The sequence below is a fragment of the Sceloporus occidentalis genome, unplaced genomic scaffold (assembly GCF_023333645.1).
Source record: "Sceloporus occidentalis isolate IW3139 unplaced genomic scaffold, rSceOcc1.0.p SCAF_161, whole genome shotgun sequence".
Lineage (NCBI taxonomy): Eukaryota > Metazoa > Chordata > Lepidosauria > Squamata > Phrynosomatidae > Sceloporus > Sceloporus occidentalis.
The window spans coordinates 369660-390683 of NW_028317141.1; the positions used below are offsets into that span (position 1 = coordinate 369660).

The 21024-nt window shown below is 46.6% G+C and overlaps 3 protein-coding genes and 1 pseudogene across 3 annotated transcripts; 2 read left to right on the forward strand and 2 right to left on the reverse strand.

The window, feature by feature from the left end:
* Positions 1 to 21024, forward strand: part of LOC149279596 (enoyl-CoA hydratase, mitochondrial-like) — a 198148-nt pseudogene that overhangs the window by 158123 nt on the left and 19001 nt on the right.
* On the reverse strand, positions 3689 to 4081 carry LOC149279617 (histone H2A type 2-B). Its single transcript, XM_089500888.1, has one exon. It carries the CDS (start codon positions 4079 to 4081, stop codon positions 3689 to 3691), a length of 393 nt encoding a protein of 130 aa, XP_089357014.1.
* Positions 4432 to 4812, forward strand: LOC149279618 (histone H2B 1.1-like). The gene has a single exon (XM_089500897.1). It carries the CDS (start codon positions 4432 to 4434, stop codon positions 4810 to 4812), a length of 381 nt encoding a protein of 126 aa, XP_089357023.1.
* LOC149279619 (histone H4) lies at positions 5592 to 5903 on the reverse strand. The gene has a single exon (XM_089500976.1). The coding sequence runs from the start codon at positions 5901 to 5903 to the stop codon at positions 5592 to 5594; it is 312 nt and encodes a 103-aa protein (XP_089357102.1).

The window sequence follows — 21024 nt, forward strand, 5'->3', positions numbered from 1 at the left end:
CCTTCCTAGGTGCTGGTGATTCTTCAGGGAGGTCTGGCTTATCTAGTGACATCCTGATAATAAAGGATAGGAGAAGGTTAAAACAAAAAGAAAAAACAAACGCAGACAAATTCCCATAGACTCATAACCTACTTGGGTTAAGAGGCAGAAAACACCAGAACAGAAAATCTCAGGAAGCCAGGACTCTTCATCAGAAGAAAACTACAAACTAAAAGCAGTACAAGCTAATAAAAAACCTTACCAAACCAAGGGAAAAAGGTCCAGAAAACCGCCAAAAAACCTTCTCTGACCTGAGAGCTGCTTACAGATCTGCCCCCTTCCTGACCTCAGATGCCTCCTGGCAGACTGAGATGAAACCGGAAGCACGCCACCGCAAAGATCAGACGCTTCCTGTCTGAAATCGTCGGCAGACTGAAGCAGAGTCCCGGCGTTCTGCTTCCAGTTAGCCCGCCCAAGGGCTGCTAAAGGTAAGTAGGCTAGAGTCCTACCGAGGACCCTGAGTGAAGGAGCCTTTCCCTGCTCCGGTAAACAGGATCCTACCGAGGACCGGACCGGAGAGGGCTAAAATGGCCGAGAAACGCTTGCCCGCTACCCAAAGCGGGACTGCAGCGCTGGACAGGAGAGCTCTGCCACGAGCTCTGAAAACAACAAATGGGGGATGTACCTACACGGATAGGGCAGGAAAGAACTGTGGGTAAAAGGGAGGTTCTGGGGGTTTAAATCTTCGCTGCCCTATTCGGATAGACGGAACTATCTCCTATGCTACCGGGAGTAACAAGGGAAATTTATCCTCACTCTCGTGGACTATGCCACCTGTTACCCCCCTAGATTTGCTTAGAGAGCACTGGCAGGGACCGAAGGGCCGACCATAGTAGAGTATGTGTTGGACATGGTCCAGGAAAACCTTCAAGTGGCGCAAGGTTGGCAGAAACGGTGGTACGACCGGACCGCCCCGGAGCCGCGCCTTTGAAGTAGGGCAGAAGGTCCTAGCGCTGAAACGATCCCGTCAGGATAAGCTGGTGGTGTGGCAGGGATCGTATCGGGTGGTGAAGCAACTGTGCAACACCACCTACATGGTAGCTAAATGTGCAGACAGAAGGATCCAGCGAACCTTCCGTGTGAACATGTTGAAAGCCTACCAGGAGCGTCCCGAGGAAGTAGCAGTTATTTGCACCCCGGCGATAGATGACCCTGAGGGATTACCGTTGCCCCAGGTAACGTCGGGGACGAGGGAACTTGGCACGATATAGTTAGCGGTGCAGTTAGGGGAATTCCAGAAGGCCCAAGTTCACCAGCTGTTAGACCAGAGAGGCGGCTTACTCTCTGCCCTCCCCGGATGCACCACCGCGTGGAGACTCCAGGGCAGACCCCGTTACGCCAAGCGGTGTACCGAGTTCCTGAGTCTGTCCGAGAAGGGATGTTAATGGAGATTAGGGAGATGCTCGATCTGAGAGTGATTGAGCCGTCCGAGAGCCCCTTGGCTTTTCCGGTAGTCCTAGTGCCTAAGAGAGATGGGACGACCCGGTTCTGTGTAGACTACCGCAGGCTCAATGACCGGACTGTGACTGACACGTACCCCATGCCCCGAGTAGATGATTTGTTACACCACATCTCTCGTGGTAAGAGAGATCGGCCTTCATCACCCCATTGGGACTATACCAATTTAGGGTAATGCAGATTGGGTTGAAGAACGCTCCGGCGACGTTCCAAAGGATGATAGATCGACTCCTCGATGGCCTCCAGGACTATGCTTGCGCGTTGCAATCGGAGTTAGCCACCTAACCAAAGAAACAGCCCTAAGCCGACCCGTTGGGGTCTAGCCGGGTCTGTCACTGGAAACAAAGGGGGGAGTAATGTGATGGTTCCTAGAGTCACCCTACCCCTCAGTTAATGTTATCCAGTGACATGAAACTCTTTAATGTGTTATTAATAAAAATGTATATTATTGCCTTATTTTGTAAAAGTTTGCACACGGCACACTAAGGTCTGAGAGATAATCTAATAAAGATAATGTGTGCTCTTTATCTCCAAGATTTAGTGGTGCCGGTTGCCTATAGATTGCGGGGAATTATTGTCCTGAAGGGAGAAGTCGCTCTTGGTGGAGAGGGAGAACCTGAGGTCCCTGGTCGGTCCGTCACACCGACACTAGCGGAGCAGGGCTCACGAGCTGGTCCGGTGACCCTAGCTTCACGGCACCGCAGCCCGCCGAGGCGTAGCTGAGTACAGTGCCGTAATTGTCCTGAAAATGACAATTAGTAATCCAGCGGGTCCCTGAAGCATTAGACGAAACTAACGTTCCAGTGAAGTAACAGACTTTATTGGGGAAACACACAGGCTTATATACAGGTTAGGTGATAAAAAGGTCATAAATCAGGCACACATCTTCCCTCCCTGCCCAGACGGTCCGGCGCCACGCTTAGGCAACCGAGCCCCGCAATATCCGTAGGGACCCCGAGCGGCAGCAAATCGACGTTTCCCCGGGACAGCCGGCATTTGTACGATAGCCACACCGCCTGATCGCCACCTCTCTAGCGGCTCCAGTGACAAGGGATCCCCAGTCTCTGCGAGGGTGTCTGGGCTACGAGAGCCGAAGTCCATGGGTAGAGCAGGTGATACATGGATGAGGTAGGACGGGAAGGGGAGCCGAGCGGCAGTAGGTTGACGCTTCCCCCGGGATGGACCGCGGGACAGCCGGCGTGGGTCCGATAGCCGCGCTGGGGCAGTTATGGTTAATGAGGGTATTTAGGGGCAGTAATGGTTAATGGGATGTTTAGGGTTAATTTAATGCTGAGGACTGAGGGGTTAATTTAATAAAGTTAACTAAAGGTGCAGTTAGAGGTAAAGCAATCTAAAGGTGGACAATCTAAGGGGAATCTAAATCCTGGGGGCAGTGAAAATTATTAATGTATTTATTTATATAAGTGTGGTGTCAGTGATATTCTCTGAATGGTTTGAATCTCTGAACGATTCTCTGCCTTCAGTGACATCGCTAGAGTAGGCAGGCAGAAAGGGGCGGGGCCAATCGTTAGTTTGACTGCAGGGAGGGACTGGGCAAAAGATTCGGATCATGAATCGGATCATTTCAATGAACGACTCGAAATGATCCGATTCACTTTACTGATCCGAACTTCGTATCACTACTTTGGGGTATATGAAGGGTTAATTCCTTCTTAGCAATTAAGCTTTCAGAGGCAAGGGAGATGTCTACAATGGAGCTACTCACGGGTCTCAGAGTGATTATCAAATTCATTAATTCGCTCCCCAGACCATTGCCAGCTACACGATCATCACAGCTGAGGGATTCCCCGGCTTCTGCCACTTTAATTTGCGGTAAACCACAATTTCCTATGCAATGCTGCCACCGTGTGGTCGCACTTGCCCACCCACCTTTCTTGAGAATCATATTTATCCATTTAAGTGCTGGCAGCTTTGCCTCGAATTTTAACCCTGAAACGGACAGGGGGGGTAGGGTGTATGATGTAGCTTGTATGAATGGTGTTTAGCCACCGTTAAGCTCAGCAACTAAACATCGGGCTGAACATCTGCAATGGAAAGCAGTTGCCTTTAAAGACGTTTGCAGCAAGTTTATAGCAAGGGAAGATATAGCTTGTTCCAGAGATTATGGGTGGCTCTGAAAAGAGCCTTTGGTGGTGTTGGCTAATTGCCCTGCGGTTACCGATTACTGCACTCACTTGCTCTTGGCAGGTTTGTGGCTCTCTGTCTTCTTGGGCAAGAGCACCGCCTGGATGTTGGGTAGAACACCTCCCTGAGCAATGGTGACCCCGCCGAGCAGCTTATTGAGCTCCTCGTCGTTACGAACGGCGAGCTGCAGGTGGCGAGGAATGATACGGGTCTTTTTGTTGTCGCGTGCAGCGTTACCAGCCAACTCCAGTATCTCAGCAGTCAGATACTCCAACACCGCTGCCAGATACACGGGTGCGCCGGCGCCTACTCTCTCGGCATAATTACCCTTGCGAAGAAGCCTATGCACACGGCCGACAGGGAACTGCAGACCAGCACGGGAAGAACGTGTCTTTGCCTTAGCGCGAACCTTTCCACCTTGTTTTCCTCTGCCAGACATGCTTTCGCTCGACAACCGACCACGCAGCAAAGCGATTAAGAAGCACGTAACAAAGAAACGCCGCTCACTTACCCAGCTATTTGTAGCTTCCCCCCGTGACGCTATTCGTCACTGATTGGTTCCTTTCCAAAACAGCCAATCGGGTGGAAAGAGTCTGAGACACCAATCGGTGTAGGCACTGCGGTTCATGGGCGGCCGCATCTTCTCACGTGACAACCTCATCGAATCGGACGCGAGACAGCAGAACGGCCTTATTTGCATGCGGTGCCTATAAAGGGAAGGGCCCGGCGCAGCAATTTCAGTGTTAATCACGTTCTCTTGAATTGCGTGCGGAAACGAAAGCAGACACGATGCCTGATCCAGCGAAATCTGCGCCTGCTCCGAAGAAAGGCTCTAAGAAAGCTGTTACGAAAACCCAGAAAAAAGATGGGAAGAAGCGCAAGAAGAGCAGAAAGGAAAGCTACGCGATTTATGTCTACAAGGTACTGAAGCAGGTGCATCCCGACACTGGCATTTCCTCCAAGGCCATGGGCATCATGAACTCGTTTGTCAATGACATCTTTGAGCGCATTGCCGGGGAAGCTTCACGCCTAGCCCATTACAACAAGCGCTCCACCATCACTTCTCGGGAGATTCAGACTGCTGTACGCCTCCTCCTTCCTGGAGAGCTGGCCAAGCACGCTGTGTCAGAGGGCACCAAGGCTGTTACCAAGTACACCAGCGCCAAGTAAAGCTCTCCTTGTTCTCTCACTTTATAAACAAAGGCTCTTTTGAGAGCCACCCACATGGTCTGTCTCAGAGCTATGTAAATGATATAGCCCCTTTTGTCGGACTGCTAGGTCTGGGAAGAGCATTTGTGAGCATTGACAGGTGCTCCTCACTCCACCAGGTAAGCTGGGGTATCGTGCCCATCGACCAGACTGCTTGGGAAGAGAAGCCCAAGGTAAAGGGGCTCCTGTGATGGCAACGACCTTTTCTCCTGCTGGGACCCAAGAGATTAACCCCTTCACAGCCAGACAGAACCAGCGTTGCAGAGAAAAAGGGGCTGCTTTACCACTGCGGCTAGCCGAAGCTGAGCTACATCGTGGGGCTATTGACTAAGCCATGACGCGGTAGTGTCGTGGGTAGGACAAGTGGCACACGGACAGGATAAGACATGAGGGGACGACAAAGGCATATTCAAAATCACACACATACTGGGACATACAGAATTAAAATACACACCAGACGGAACCTACTAACCCCGGGCCGGCCCCCATTCAAGCCAGCCTTTGGAGGACACTAGCTGCCGATCCCAGCACATGTTCTGCAAACGGGCCCAACTCTCAGCACTCTGATCCTGCTAGTAACTCACTCTATAGCCAGACCCAGCCACTATTAAGCTGGTTATTTCAAGGTGTGCATAGAAAACCGCGGGCCGACACGGGGACAACATGATCATAGCCTAAGAGAGTGTGTGGGTGGCTCTGAAAAGAGCCGTTGGGTGTTTAAGGGTGACGAGTCAACAAGCTTAACCTCCGAAACCGTACAGAGTACGGCCTTGGCGTTTCAAGGCATACACCACGTCCATAGCGGTAACGGTTTTCCTCTTGGCATGCTCAGTATAAGTGACTGCGTCACGAATCACGTTCTCCAAAAACACTTTGAGCACACCGCGGGTCTCCTCATAGATCAGCCCAGAGATACGCTTTACACCTCCTCTGCGAGCCAAACGGCGGATAGCAGGCTTGGTGATACCCTGGATGTTATCCCGAAGCACCTTCCTGTGCCTCTTTGCGCCACCTTTTCCGAGTCCCTTACCTCCTTTGCCGCGGCCAGACATGATAAAGTTTTCTCCACGATTTCTACAGCACAATACTCGCCTACAGCCGACCAGCTTTCTTTTATGCGTACTGGACGGACCTGATGGGGAACTGCACCATAATGCCTCAAGGGGGCGTTGCTTTTTTTTCATATATGCTTCACGTTGGTTGGCTGGAGAAGCTTACAAGTGTGCCTCAGACACCGATTGGCTATTTAGGAATATCAAAAGCCTGCCCGCGGGAGATCGCTTTCGACGATTCCTCATTTACCACTAGGTGGCAGCATATCACTGTAAATAAACGCCAAACGGCGGCCAAGATAAAGGCGGGCTTTTAGCTGTCGCCGTATCGCTGTTAACGGTCAGCCAGTACACAGTTTCACTAGGTAGGAGGCTGAACAAAAGAGAGGAGAAGAAATAAATAAAAAAAGAACCGCAGCTAACGAATAAATGACCGATTCGAGCATTTAATTTAAAAAAAAAAAAAAAAAAAGATAACTCTCCACACCGAAGTCTCTTGATCAAAGGCTGGCTTTTTCAAACCATCGTCCTAGCCTATGAAAAAGAGGGGCGTGATTAAGCGTATCCAATCACATTTACCTCTACTCTATAAAGGGCTTGAGTTGGCCACTAGTGATGGGAAGTTCGGATCATTAAAGTGAATCGGATCATTTCGATTCGTTCACTGAAATGATCCGATTCATGATCCGGATCTTCGGATCACTCAGTGTGCCTGCACGGAGTTACTGTTTTCCAGTAACTCCGTGCAGGCACACTAACGATTGGCCCCGCCCCTTTCATTATGAATCCTCCCCCCTGCCTCCAGTGATGTCAATGAAGGCAGAGAGTCGTTCAAAGATTCGGATCTTACAGGGATCCGAATCTTACAGTGATCCGGATCATTGTAAGATCCGGATCATTGTAAGATCCGGATCATTGTAAGATCCGGATCTTTGAACGACTCTCTGCCTTCATTGGCATTGTAATCATTCAGAGAATGTCACCATACCGTTATAAATAATACATTCATAATCACTGCCCCCAGGATTTACATTCCCCTTTACCTGCAACTGCACCTTAAGCTAACTTTATTAAATTAATTAAATTAACCCTCACCATTAAATTAACCCTAAACACCCCATCAACCATGACTGCCCTAAAATTAACCCTTAACACCCCATCAACCATGACTGCCCCTAAAATTAACCCTTAACACCCCATTAAGCATAACTGCCCCCAAATTAACCCTAAACACCCCATTAAGCATAACTGCCCCCAAATTAACCCTAAACACCTCATTAAGCATAAATGCCCCTAAATTAACACTAAAAACCCCATTAAGCATAACTGCCCCCAAATTAACCCTAAACACCTCATTAAGCATAACTGCCCCTAAATTAACACTAAAGACCCCATTAAGCATAACTGCCCCTAAATTATCCTTAAACACCCCATTAAGCATAACTGCCCCTAAATTAACACTAAAGACCCCATTAAGCATAACTGCCCCTAAATTATCCTTAAACACCCCATTAAGCATAACTGCCCCCAAATTAACACTAAAGACCGACAGAGTATTTGGGAACATATATGCGGTAACAGACTGGGAGTAATAGGAAGCAGGTGGCAGCAGAAGCATTAGGGGGAAAAAGGAAGGAGGGAATATGTATGCAAGAAACGGGGGTAGCAGGCAGCAGACTGGGGGAAAGATGCATGGAAGAATAGCCAGGTAGGCAGGGGGCAATAGACCAAGGGGGTGATTGGCAGGGGGCAGCAAACAAAATGAAGGCATGTGATAGCTTACTAGGTGGGAACAGGCATGCTGCAGATAACTGGAGGAATAAACAGACAGAAGACTGAGAAGTGACAGGAAGCTAGCAGATTGAGGGGGGCTTGTAAGAAGGAATAGACAGGCAGCAGAATGAGGGGAAACATGTAGGAATAAATAGGTAGACAGCAAATGGGGTGAGGCAGGCAGAAGCAGACTGGGGAGAAATATTCAGGCAGAGATTTTGGGGGGAGGGTTGAGAAGTCTCCATTGGTAGGCAGGCAGAAAAGAACAGGTCTAAGTGACATTAGACTGAGAAAGGTACAGCCAGACATTGGCAGACTGGGTGATAAGGGAGGCACTAGAATACTGGGAAGAGGAACAGGCAGGGGGCATCAGACTGAGAAAGGTAGAGGAAAGCAGTATTAGACTGAGGGAGGTAAAACCAGGCAACAGACTAGAGTGGTTGAATATGCAGGAAATAGCCAAGGGTTTATTGATCAAAAAGGTGGCAAAAGATTGTGGCAACTGTCAAACAACAGACTAAGAGGGGAAATGGAAGGCGGGGATAGGCAGAGAGCAAAATGGGGGGCATCTGGGCAAAGGAAGGAATAGGCAGATGGGGAGGGAACAAGCAGGCAGTAGAGTGAAGAGCAGAGGGAAGAGTTAGATGGCAGAACAAAGTGTAGGAGTCCATTTAGGCAGCAACAGACTAGGGGAACAGGCAGTCAGCAGCAGACTGAGGGGTAGGCAGGAAGCTGAAGACTGGGTAGGGGAGTGGGCAAGCAATAGCAAACTAGGCTGGCAGCATCAGACTGGAATGGTCAAGTAATTAAGCATTAGACTGAGGGAAAGCAGCAGACTAGGAGTGGAAAAGGAAGGCTGGAATAGGCAGGAAGCAAACTGGGGGGGGCAGGAAGGCAACATCAGAATGGGAGGTGAACAGGTGATAGTAGATCGGATGGACAGTGAAGAGGGGACAAACAGGAGGAAAGGCAGGCAGCAGTAGATCAAGGACATAATAGGCAGGGCAGGGTAAACATGCATGTGGTAGATTACTAGGGGGGAAGAGGCATGTAGGAGAACACTGGTGGAATAATCAGGCAGCCAGCAGATTGGGGTAAACATGTATAAAGAAATAGGCAGGCATTAAACTAAGTGGGAACATGCAGGAATGTTTAGGCTGGGAGGAAACAGAGCAGGGGTAAGACCATGGAAGACTAAGCTGGCAGAAGCAGACCGAGGAGGATAGGAGAATAGGAAGGCAGCAAACTAGGGGGTTAGGACAAGGCCCCATCTTCGGGGTGGGGAAGCAGAACAAATTAGGCAGGCATCAGACTGACGAAGAAGGAACCAGGCAGCAGAGTGAATTGGAGAGAACAGGCAGGTAGTAGCAGACTGGGAGGCGGAAAAGCAGATGGGGGGGGGGCAGGAAGCAGACAGAAGGTCAGCAACAGACTAGGGGTGAGGATCAAGCAGGCAGTAGCACGTACTAGACTAGGCAGGTGGCAGTCGATGGGAAGTGAAAGGGCAGGCCACATCAGACTGTGAAGGGGCAGGCAGAATTAAATTGGGTTGGGAACAGGCAAGCAAACTGGGGGAGGGGACAGGCAGGGGGCAGTAGACTGAGCGTGTGGGAAGTTGACAGCAGACTAAGGGAGAACAGGGATATGGGACCAGAATGACACAGGGGGAATGAAGGATGCAGCAGACTCAATGGGGAATAGGCAGTCAAGCAGACTAGGTAGGAGAACAGGCAGGGACAGCAGACAGGGGAAATGGCTGTTCCCCCCCAGTCTACTGTCATTTATTTTTTCTTACAATCAGTCAGCAATAGACCAAGGGGGGGAATAAGAAGGCAGCATTAGATTGAGAACAGGTACAGGAAAGTAGGCAGTAGCAGATAGGAGGATAACAGGCATTTCTTATCTTACTAAGGAGGAACAGGCAAGAGGCAGAAGACTGGTGGAATAAGTAGGCAGCATACAGAGTGTACATGCAGGCAGTAGAAAACTGGGAGGGGAAGGAAGAGGCAGGAGGGCAGTGAGGAAGCAACAGACGGAGGAGAAACAAATGAATTTAACCTTTGAAGGGTCTTGTGTAAGCAGCATTTTGCGGGGATCACATTATTCACACAATACCATCTGCACAGGGCGGAGATACTTTAGTTATTAACGTCCGTTACATCTAAGCCTCTGACCCTCTCGTTTATGACATTTCTCCTCCTTTGCATAGATAAATCACAGACATCTTGTCTTTTTTTATAAAGAAACAACATATTTATAAAGAAATATTAATTTAATATATATATTTTTTTATTCATATCTCTTGTTTTGTATAAAATGATGTCAACAAATATTTTACAAATACATTAACATTTAAGTGGCACTTTACTGTTTGATGGGGAACTGCCATATCTGCGATAAGACTAGGTTTCATTCCAGCATTTAATAAAACCTCTTACATTATTATATGTGACTTGTGAACAGAGCCGCGAGGGCAGAATGCGTTGGGAGCAGCTGCTTTCCAGCCAAATGTGACTCCAAGGACAGGCGACCAAAGCTACGTCCTTCATGTTTATTAATAAACGGAAATAACGGTAACCCAACAGTTATAGCAGACAACAAGGTTGTTTATTAGTATCAGATTAAAATTGCATTTTCAAAATCTTGCACTGTCCCTTTTAAACAAAAATGTTAAAAAATATTTAGCTGTTTTCTTTTTAAAGCAGTTGGAGTTGATATAGTAGACAGCAATGGCGGCGTCCAGGTCTGCAGATAAAGGGAGTTTATTGGAATACAGCTTATTACTGTATATGCTGCTGGGGGGGGGGTTATCTTAATGTATATAGCGCGGGGGGTTATATTACAGCACTAGGGGGTGGAAATCTGCACAGCCCCCAAATCTCCAGGTGTCCAAATCAGGGTCCCTTTGTTAGGAGTAAGGAGGGGCAGGATAGGACCATGAAGTGGGCAGACTGGAAGATGTGAATGCCCTGTGAGTGTCGTGGCTGTTGGGAGCTATGAATCTGAGAACTGATCCTATGAGTGCTGGAACACAGAGTCGCGTGTTACTCCTGGACATGTTGCCATTTCCGCTTTATGTTCCAGGTTACAGTGTTGGTAACTACTGCAATAATTCAGGGGGTATTACAAACGCAACATGTTCTAAAAATGTTTGGTCCCTTCCGTGCCAGTACTTACCCTCTTTCCCTGCTGGGGTGAAGGGGGCTTGTTGAGCAGAAAGATCTGCGCCTTTGCTGCTCTCAGCGCTTCTGCACATCATTATCTCTGCTGGTTGGCGAGTCCCCGCAGAAACCTCCTAGCTCTGGCTCTCTGCCCCGGCACAGTCTCCCTTCCAGTAATAACCCTGATTTGGGGCAGATATATAACTCTACATATACAACAGTCGCTAAGATGCTTCTGATGACCTGGAAGCCTGTTGGAGTTCAGGCCCCTGAGTGCATCACGTGAAGCAGCGTACGACATAATCGTGTAAATATGAACACATAATGTATAAAAAAATAAAAGTAAAAATTATCAGTGGATGCGAATGTTATCACGTAAACCGTGTATTGTTACTAAAAAAGCGAAATGCGTAATTATTCGGCTTCCCGCGGCGCATCTGACGGCAGCTCAGGCCGGTACCAGAACCTTTGTGTCCGGAGTCCGGCAGGAAAACGCGACATCAGCTTCAGCGAGCGGCGGATTTACCGCAGGGAAATCACACGGGGAACGGACTAAGAGACGCCCTGCAAGACTTTCCTGCTCCGAGTAACAAAATCCTACTCGCCGTATTAATGCCTCCCACGCCCGGAACGGATGTGGAAAGGCACCTCGAGCCGCGACCCAACAGATCAACAGGAGGATAAAATTGGGCCATTTTCAATAAAATAAAAAAGCTGTAATGTTTGGATTTAGTGCAATAAAAGAGGGTAATGAGGTTTATACCCAGCCAGGGCCGGTCTGGTGTTGATCGGATGGTGCTGGCACTTTAAGGCCAGCGGCCGCCTGATGTTCACATAGCAGCAGCACCTGATCTGTCACTGGAGCAGCAGATTGGGAGTGTGAGGGGCCGATGGTCATTAAAACCAGGCTTTCCCACCGGTCCGATCTGATGGTGGAGCAGTTTGGGGGTTCCTGCTGGATTTAAACAAATTAATTGCATGAGAAGTAGAAGTCTATCCCCCTGTTCTTGTGTTGTTTAGGTGGGTGTGACGGGCCCCCTCCCCATTGATGATGTCATAACACCAGCATGCAAGAGACGTAAACATTTGTATCAATTTATAGCATTAAAGGGAAGCTCCAGTGACCCCATGCAGCCTCAGCAACACAGAATGAATATTTATTTATATAGCGCCATCATATTCCTTAGCGCAGTACAATGTGGGGCTGTGTGAGTACTTTAATACTCAATAAATACATAATCACCTTTGTGGGAAGCTGCAGCTCCTTCTGAAGTCTCACCTTCATGCCATTGATTAACTTAAAGCAGCCAATCAGTGACAGAGAATTGCTTGTATTGAAATCAGTGTAAGCACTTTCTGTGTATGCGCACGCAGGGTCCCGTTAGCTCCAGAGATGGTCCCAGGGGGGCTCTGACTGGCGGTGAGTATTTCATGAGGCTGGGGACGGTAGGAGATGTGTTCAGCCAAACAGATCTACTGCAAGCCAGGGAGTGTGGGGGGGGGGGGTTAGGAGGCAAATACATATTCTGCAGAAATAGGCAGAAAGGAAAGAGGGACTGTACCTACACCCAGGGACACTTGGGACATATGCACTGAGACTATAAATATTAATCATTCCCTGTCCAGTTAATTCAACCGGACAGGGAAGATAAAAGAAGTCATATTGGACACATCATCTAATTAGAAAAGGTTTCCGTTTTCGGTTTGTCTGTAAAAGTTATGTTGCCTAGAAACCACCTTAACAAAAGGGAAGAGATAACGCAATGGGGAGGAATAATCATGCAGATTCTGAGAATAGGAAAAGAAGTTTGTGACAGATCTGCCTTAACATTCCCATCTACTTTATAAACCGGAAACCACTACCTTTGTAACTAAATTCATCCAAACTTCACATCGCTTGGTACTCGGGTGGGTGGGGAGCTAATAAAGTGGTCTGGCTTCTACTGAGCTTTCACACAGAGGCCTCCATGGATTCCATCTATCCGTCCGTTTCTCTTGCGGTAAAGATTCAACCTTAATCAGTCGTTGGCCTGGTCTTAGATTCAGTTCCCATATGCCTATCCCATGCACTCTGAAATTATCTCACATCTACCACTTCTGCTGGAAGGCTGATCCACTTATCAACCACCCTACTTCCCTCCAATAATCTTTTCCCGTTACTTTATTTTGCTGAAGCCCGGGGTACTACTCGCCATTGGATATATATATATAAAACGGTTTAATAATGGTGTAACTTACGAGCTTCTGGTTGATGTGTCTGCTCCATTCTTGCGCCATTACAACTGGAAACGGATAGGTTTCCCAAGAGACACCTCAGCATGCGCAAGTTGCCCGTTACTCAGTGCCCAGGGAGGGTGTACATCCCCACCCTCTATCTTCTGCAATTCGGGAACCCAAAGCCGGAAATAGTCACCCTATAGAATAAAAACATATAGATATGAGCACTGGTATACATCAAGGGAAAAACACTATATGACGGAAGATGTGATTGGTCGATTCTGTAACATTATGTAAAAGGTAACGTATCTTCCGGGGCGATGTGGCCGCTGTGATTGCGTAACACGGAACTTCATTTGTTTATTGACCCGACATTTAGTTATTCTTCACTTCTTCCACCAAGTTGTGTCCGAGACATTTAAGGGTTAAACCCTGGTTTCAAAACATAGCTGCCAACAGTCCCACTTATTAGATAACAGAATTAATCTGCTTCTAAATATCTCACCCAGTTACATAAGTAACCTCAACTACACCCACTAAAATAAAGTCACCCCTCTGTTGAAACGGGGAGGAATTACTCACATTGCCATCATAATCCAGTCCTTGCTTAGTCATGTTGAACTTTCTGCTCTCTCGCGGGTCGTTTCTGATCCCTGCGCTGTGTAGCCAGTACCCGTAATTACTACAAACGTCACAGTCCACCTAGCAGAGAACAGAGTAAATGCGGAGGTGGCTTATTACCAGAAGAGGCCACCAATGGGATTCCCAAAGCCGAGGCCAGACCTAATGATGGAGTCCACTTCAAGATACTCCTGCTAGGAGGCTGTTCCACTTATCTACCACCCCTTCAGGAAAAGAAAAAAAAAATACTGGTATTTTAGAGATTAAAAATAAAAAAAGAAATCATTGAAAAGGATGCATTATGGAGTTTTTGTAGTTGTGTTAGGAAAAAAAATCGATCAATTGCTAAATAGAAGTCGCTACTCCTTCCCCTCCGATAGAAGGAGAATTAACGAAGAAAACAAATCAGAACAAAACGAGAACACAAATAACCTCTCCTCTCCTCTCTGGTGGCTTTAAGGTTTTGAAGTAAATGGGAAGATTCTCAGGATTGTTACTTCAGGTTATTTACATGAGTATCAGGGTCTTGGGGTGAATATGATGATTCTGAAGGTTTTTCCCCACCTGCCAGGGTATCGGGTTTAATGGGCAGTTTCTCAGGATTTTAACCCCATCCTCTGAATCTAAGAGTGAAAGGGCAGATTCTAAGGGTGTTCTAAATGGGCAGAGTGTCTGGGTTTTATACCCCAGTGTCAGTCTCGGGGTGAATGGGCAGATTCTAGAGGTTTTTGACAACAGTCTAAGCGTACTGGAGTGAAATGGGCAGATTCTCAGGGTTTTTATCCCAGTCTCAGGGTGAATGTGCAGATTCTAAGGGTTTTTGCCCAAGTTTCAGACTCTGGTGGGAAATGGGCAGGTTTCTGTTCTTAATCCATCTCAGATTCTCAGGGTGAATGGGCAGATTCTCACGGATGTTCCCCAGTCTCAGAGTTTCGGGGTGAATGGGTAGATTCTCACGGATGTTCCCCAGTCTCAGAGTTTAGGGGTGAATGGGCAGATTCTCACGGATGTTCCCCAGTCTCAGAGTTTAGGGGTGAATGGGCAGATTCTCACGGATGTTCCCCAGTCTCAGAGTTTCGGGTGACTGGGCAGCTTCTCAGGGTTAGAACATACCCATTAAGATAAGATTAATTTAATGCAGTCTTAGAGTCTTGGGCTCCTAATTCCTCGATTTGGCTTAGAAATAAGCCTGAGGGCATGTACAAACGCGGGAGATGTAGAGTCTGCCAATATATTAAGCCAACTCACTGTTTTAAAGACACGACGGGTTTAAAAACTTTTGGAATCAGGTCCTTCATAGATTGGCGTAGGGTAGGTGTTATATACATGACCGATTGAGCTTGTGGGAAAAAATACATTGGGAAAACTTTTAGAGAACTCGGGATAAGAGGGCTCGATTCCCGTCATGAAAAGCATCGTAGCTATTGAAAAGATCAAACAATCACCATGAAAAAGCGATATTAATGTGAAATTACTAAGGAGTGAGTGTTTTTGGTAGTTACAGACCCTCTCCCCCAAAGGGTTGAATGAGGGGTTTTCGTTTGCTCCATTCATTGAATAATATAAATATACACATCCAATTTTGTGGTAATATGTGATAAACACAATTTTTATTTATTTTTTCCCCCGTATTTATAATTATTGCTCCTGGTTTCCTTTTGGGGGGTCTCCGTGGCTGCGGTACATCTATATGTGCCAAATGGGATATATACATTTTACCTGTAACTATACACAAAGATCTAGTGCAAGTATATCATTATTATGAAATTGGTACATAATGACTCTGTGAGGAAGTGGAATACATGAGTTGGGGCAGGACATAAACCATCATGATTTCCTGACTGATCTGTCATTTAAAATATCATCAGGTACGGGCTATTGATGCTCTGTTTGGGGCATTATCAGCCACGCGATGATAAGCGTTGGTACTGCTTTTGATATGTGATGCAGAAGTGGGGAGCCCCGCTCCTGGATGGAATGATGCAATATGCTGCATTTATTTTTCTTTTTTCTCTTTGATGCAGGCAGTCCTAGGATGTTTGTAGGCGAGACAGACTGACAGATTAGGGCACCGTCTACATCATCTGATACGGAGAATGTCACTATGGGAGAGTAACTTTATTAGATGTAGGCGGTCTGGGATGTAGGGAGGAGCGATAGGGTGAATAGTTATACATAGTGTCTGTCGTTAGGAGTCTCTATGTTGAGCGGTCACTGACACTGTTTAGATACTTTGTATTGATCTCATACGTTACACTTACTAATAAGAGTTACGTTTTGATGGTAGGATTTATTTGTTTGACTGGATAGTTTCTCAGGATTTTTCCTCCAGGCCAGGGTCCCCATTTCCCCTCCTACTTCCCGCCCACTTATGCCTATGCACAGATAGCCCCTCCCCCATGATGCCATCACTACCAGAAGGAGGAGAGCGCCTGGTACTCTACAGCAGGAAGTTCCCAGGTATGGATATAAATCAGTAAATATACCTATGTAATGATGTTTATAGCGCCATCACATTCTGCAGCGCTGTACAATGTGCATGTATATGTATTAGAACCCTGTATTATGTGTAAACCATGGGAGCCACCATATTAACTTTGTGTTCTTATAATTTGCATCATTGTACTGTTACCCTTCTCTTTGTAGAAGGTTTCACTTGAAATTTGTGACCCCCCCCCATTTTCTGTATAATAAATGGTATGATCCATACTAGATGTTAAATTTTATTGCCAAATTGATTAATGGTTGGAAATTTGTGATCGATGGAAGAAATCACAGTACAGACGGAAACTTGTGATGTTCTTTGATTGGCAACTGGTGACCAAGGGAGCATCCTCCTGAAGACGGTTAAGAACATTGAAGAGATCTCAGAGGTTGCTCCATTGCCGTGGCCAGGCAAGAATCTAAGGGCTGGGTGATGGTTCCCTAGAGAGCAGCCTGCTTGGTGGTGAGGGCCACGTACAACATGAAGGGTCATCAGTTATTGGGATTTGTGTGGACCTGAAGCCTTGTGTTTCGGAGAGCAGTTGCTCCATCTTCACACGAAGTTGAGTGCTAACTGGATTGCTCAGCTGTTTATCTCTTAGAAGAGAGGCTTTCATTGCTCCAACAGCATCTTCAAACTTCTCAAGGTATTTGGCCACATTCTCCCTGTCCTGTTTCTCAGCAGATAGCTGTTGGTGTAACTCAATGTTGTCCTCAATGAGGTCCTCATTGGCGTATTCAGCTTTGAACAGTTCAATCGTGAGGTCTTCAGCAGCATCAAGATGTTCAGATGCGGACATCTCCATGGCATAAAGTCTCTTTTCCAGGTCTTCAGTCTGTAAGTCTTTGGAATTCTTTAGTTCTTGAAGAAAAGTGACTTTTTTGCTCATGTCTTCTAGGCGCTCTATCAATTCTTCATTCTGCCTACGAAGGCTGTTGATAACTGCCTGGAGCTCTTTTTTCTCCTGAGACAGGCCATAGTCCTTTTCCTCAGCCAGGTTGAAATAATTCCATGATATGCGATCAGGTGACACCTGATAGCTTCTCGCGGTGGTCGCACGATGCTCTCTCAGGTGTCTCGGTGACTGGTTTTCATACCTCCGGCTGTAGTCACGTTCTGGATTTAGATTTTCTTCCAGATTTGAGACTCTATCCACAAGACAAGACATAGACCGTCTGTGTTCCATCTTCATCTGGAACATGGAGTTGTTGATGTTCACCAGAGAATGCACAAGGTGCAGATGGTGTCCGGATCCATGTTGATGTCTCTCAGAGTCTTCTCTCTTTTTGCGTATTAATAATATGATACAGAGGAGTATAAAAGCTCCAATGTACCCCAAACACAATAGTTGGCTCAGATATACATCTCGCTGGGCTTTGCACATCTTCGCTGTCGCCTGCTCTGTTGAGCAATGACCAGTTTACCAGTCTCACACTCTATTGATACCCTGTGCTACTTATGACATCACAATGAGGCTGTTGACGGAACACCAGGAATGATTGGTTTATGGCACAGTGGGCGTTGCTTTAAGCAGCCACACCCAGTTTTTGAGAAGGTTCTTTTATGAGTGTTTTTTTAAAGCCCCGCCCACTTCCTAGCCACACCCAAAGAGTACACTGAAAAAACTGAATCTGCCATTTCACCCCGAGACTCTGAGCCCGGGTTAAAAACATAAAGAATCTGTGTATTCACCCGCGATTCTGAAACTGGGGTAAAACTCTTTAGAATCTGCCTATTTCACCCCAAGACATTTAAACTGATAATTTGATAATTTACCTAAAATACTGGGGTAAAAACCCAAAGAATCTGTCCATTCACCCAAGATTGTGAGACCTGGTTACAATCTCTCAGACTAGGGGCAATAACCTTGAATATGCCCATTTACCCCAAGACTTAGAACTAGGATCTCCAGAAGACCAAAAAGAGGGAGCCTCTTCAGCAGCCTGCACCAATACAGAGACAGGGGAGGGACTATCTAGCCATCTACTCCCAGGTGTAATGTGTAAAAGCTGGGTATCATGGTTCTGATGCGTGATGGCTGGGTGTGGCAGGAGCGAGGTGTGATGTGTAGTGGCTAGATGTAATCGGCATTAGATGTGATGGCTGGGGGTCATAGGAGTGGTCAGTGATTGAAATGAGGTATTGGGGTGAGGTGTGATGAAACAACACCCCAATATGTGTTCTGCAACATCTCCCAACTACAGTGATTCTGCCCTTTAAGGGGTTTTCCTGGCTGTTTGAGGGCAAAAGGGCTTTTACACGTATAGCAAATAAAACCATAGAGTTTTGAAAACTAGACATCCCAGGGTATTTCAAATGCTGGTATTTTAACTCTTCCCATGCACACATTTTATCACCAGCATTCATCAAAGTTTGCAGTATTTTTTTCTGTTTTTTCCGCACACATTTTACTTCAGGTATGATTTTACGGTTCCTGGTACCTTAATATATGTTCAATATCATCTATTGAGTACAGTGATAACCCCATGCACGGGTTTGTTGGGGGGTTAAAAGGCCACATTTGAGAGGTGTGCATTTTTCAAATTGGAAATGTGACGTGTGGTCACTGCCCCCCGTGTTATTTGGGACATTGTTGAACCCGGCCAATTCAATTCACCCATCAAATCATACATTTAAAAAAAAAAAAACAGACAACCCATGGACATTTAACACGCTAGTATTTTAACTCTTTCCACGCAAGAATTGTCTCTGACACCGGCCAAACCATTCTTTTCCCTGGAAATGTTGGCCAGTAATATATAGTGGAGGTGGGGACCCCATTGTATTGTTAATCACTTTAATGGCCCTATTGCCCCTGGGAGTCCAAATTACCCAGATTAAGGGGGCGGTTCTGTAGCCGTTGTAATCCAATACCTGACTGTTTATGTTAATGTTCACTTTGCTGGCTATATCTAGCCATGTGTGTAAAAAATAAAGTGTTCTTCATTTTTATATACCCTACACTGCTAGTGACTGGGGAATCTGGGAAGGGAGTGTTGTCCAAGGCTAAGGGAGCACAAGTCAGCGGAGGTAGTCGGTCGTACTAGCCAGCTCTGTGACATTACTGACATGGAACGACAACATATTTTCACAGGAATGCAGGGGTAACTGGGGCCTGATCAGAGAATTAAAGAAGAGTCTGGGCATCTGTCTGCCTTTACTAACTATGGCATAACTTTTACAGTAAATCAAAGAAATAACATTGGGAAGCGACAATGAATATATATATATATGACATTATCAAATAGAATGCACAATGCAACAAATATGCCACAATTATATAATACTGTAACAGAATACATTAACATACTCTGCAGCACCGTATATAGTATGTCAGTGTAATTTATTATCCATTATTTAGTTGTCGAATACTACTACTACTCTGAGCCATCACATATAAATGGAACTAACTTTATTTATATATATAATACATTGCTGGTATAAATACACATTATGAGGCCAGGAAGCGGTGGGAAGGGGCCCCCTGAGTGGAAGTCCGGATGCTTTGGGAAGGGGCCCCCTGAGTGGAAGTCCAGAAGCTTTGGGAGAGGGGCCCCTGAGTGGCAGTCTGGGGTCCTTGGGAGGGGGGGGGCCCTGAGTGGCAGTCTGGAATCCTTGGGAGGGGGGCCTCTGAGTGACTGTCAGGAAACTGTGGGAGGGGGCCCCGAAGTTGCAGTCCGGAAGCTGTGGGTGGGGGCCCCCCGAGTGGCCTTCTGAAGGGGGGGGAGTGGCCTTCTGGAGGGGGTGCCGAGTGGCAGGGGCGTAACTAGACGCCTCAGGGCCCGGGTGCGAGAATCTGTTAAGGGCCCCCCCCACCCCCTCACCCCCCCAAAAAAAACATGATTTTTACCCAACAATTTTTTTTCAACTAATTCAACAAATTCAATTTACATATTGAATCATATCTGTAAAAAAATCAAAGAAAAAGGGGCGCATGTACAAAGGGCATAATCCAGGGGTGTCCAAGTTTTTTCTGCAGTGGGCCACTTCATCAGAATTGTATACGTGCGCGGGCCGCACTCATTTTTCACTGTGACAAAAAATATGGCCTTTAATAAAATATGCAGATTAAAATAAAGTAAAATGAAACAAAACCTTTACTCTTCCTCTCACTGATTTCTGGGCCTTGAAAGTTTTGCGACTACAAATTCAGGATTCCCTAGATTTATTCTAGGGATGAAGTAAAATGAAAATTCTGGACCAAAACATTCAGGGTTCACTTAACCAAAACCAAAAATGACCCCCACCTTTAAAAATAATAATAAAAACTCACATGTTTAATAAAAGTAGGTAACACACAATTGGACAAAATTAGCAATATGACTTGGCATGATAGGAGTGTGATTGCTGTTAGCCTAGGCAACCAGTAAATGCTGGTACCTAGGCATGATGGGACTGTGCTCGCTGTGATTGCTGTTAGCAATCACACTCCTATCATGCCAAGTCAGCCAGTACATGCTGGTACAGGGTGGCTGTAAGTGATGTGCAGACCCCATACTGCTGGCAGCATCACTACACAAGGGGGGCAGCTAGCTAGGTTTCAGCATGTACTGGCTGACTTGGCATGATAGGAGTGTTATTGCTAACAGTAGTCAAAGTCCCATCATGCCTAGGTTCCAGCACTTACACATCCATCCAGTAAATGCTGGAACCTAGGCATGATGGGACTGTGATTGCTGTTAGCAATCACACTCCTATCATGCCAAGTCAGCCAGTACATGCTGGTACAGGGTGGCTGTAAGTGCAGACCCCATACTGCTGGCAGCATCACTACACAAGGGGGGCAGCTGGCCAGGTTTCAGCATGTACTGGCTGACTTGGCATGATAGGAGTGTGATTGCTAACAGCAATCACAGTCCCATCA

What these genes read in the sequence shown, in the direction of transcription:
- LOC149279617 (XM_089500888.1), bottom strand. Translation starts at nt 4,081, where the DNA reads ATGTCTGGCAGAGGAAAACAAGGTGGAAAGGTTCGCGCTAAGGCAAAG.
- LOC149279618 (XM_089500897.1), top strand. Translation starts at nt 4,432, where the DNA reads ATGCCTGATCCAGCGAAATCTGCGCCTGCTCCGAAGAAAGGCTCTAAG.
- LOC149279619 (XM_089500976.1), bottom strand. Translation starts at nt 5,903, where the DNA reads ATGTCTGGCCGCGGCAAAGGAGGTAAGGGACTCGGAAAAGGTGGCGCA.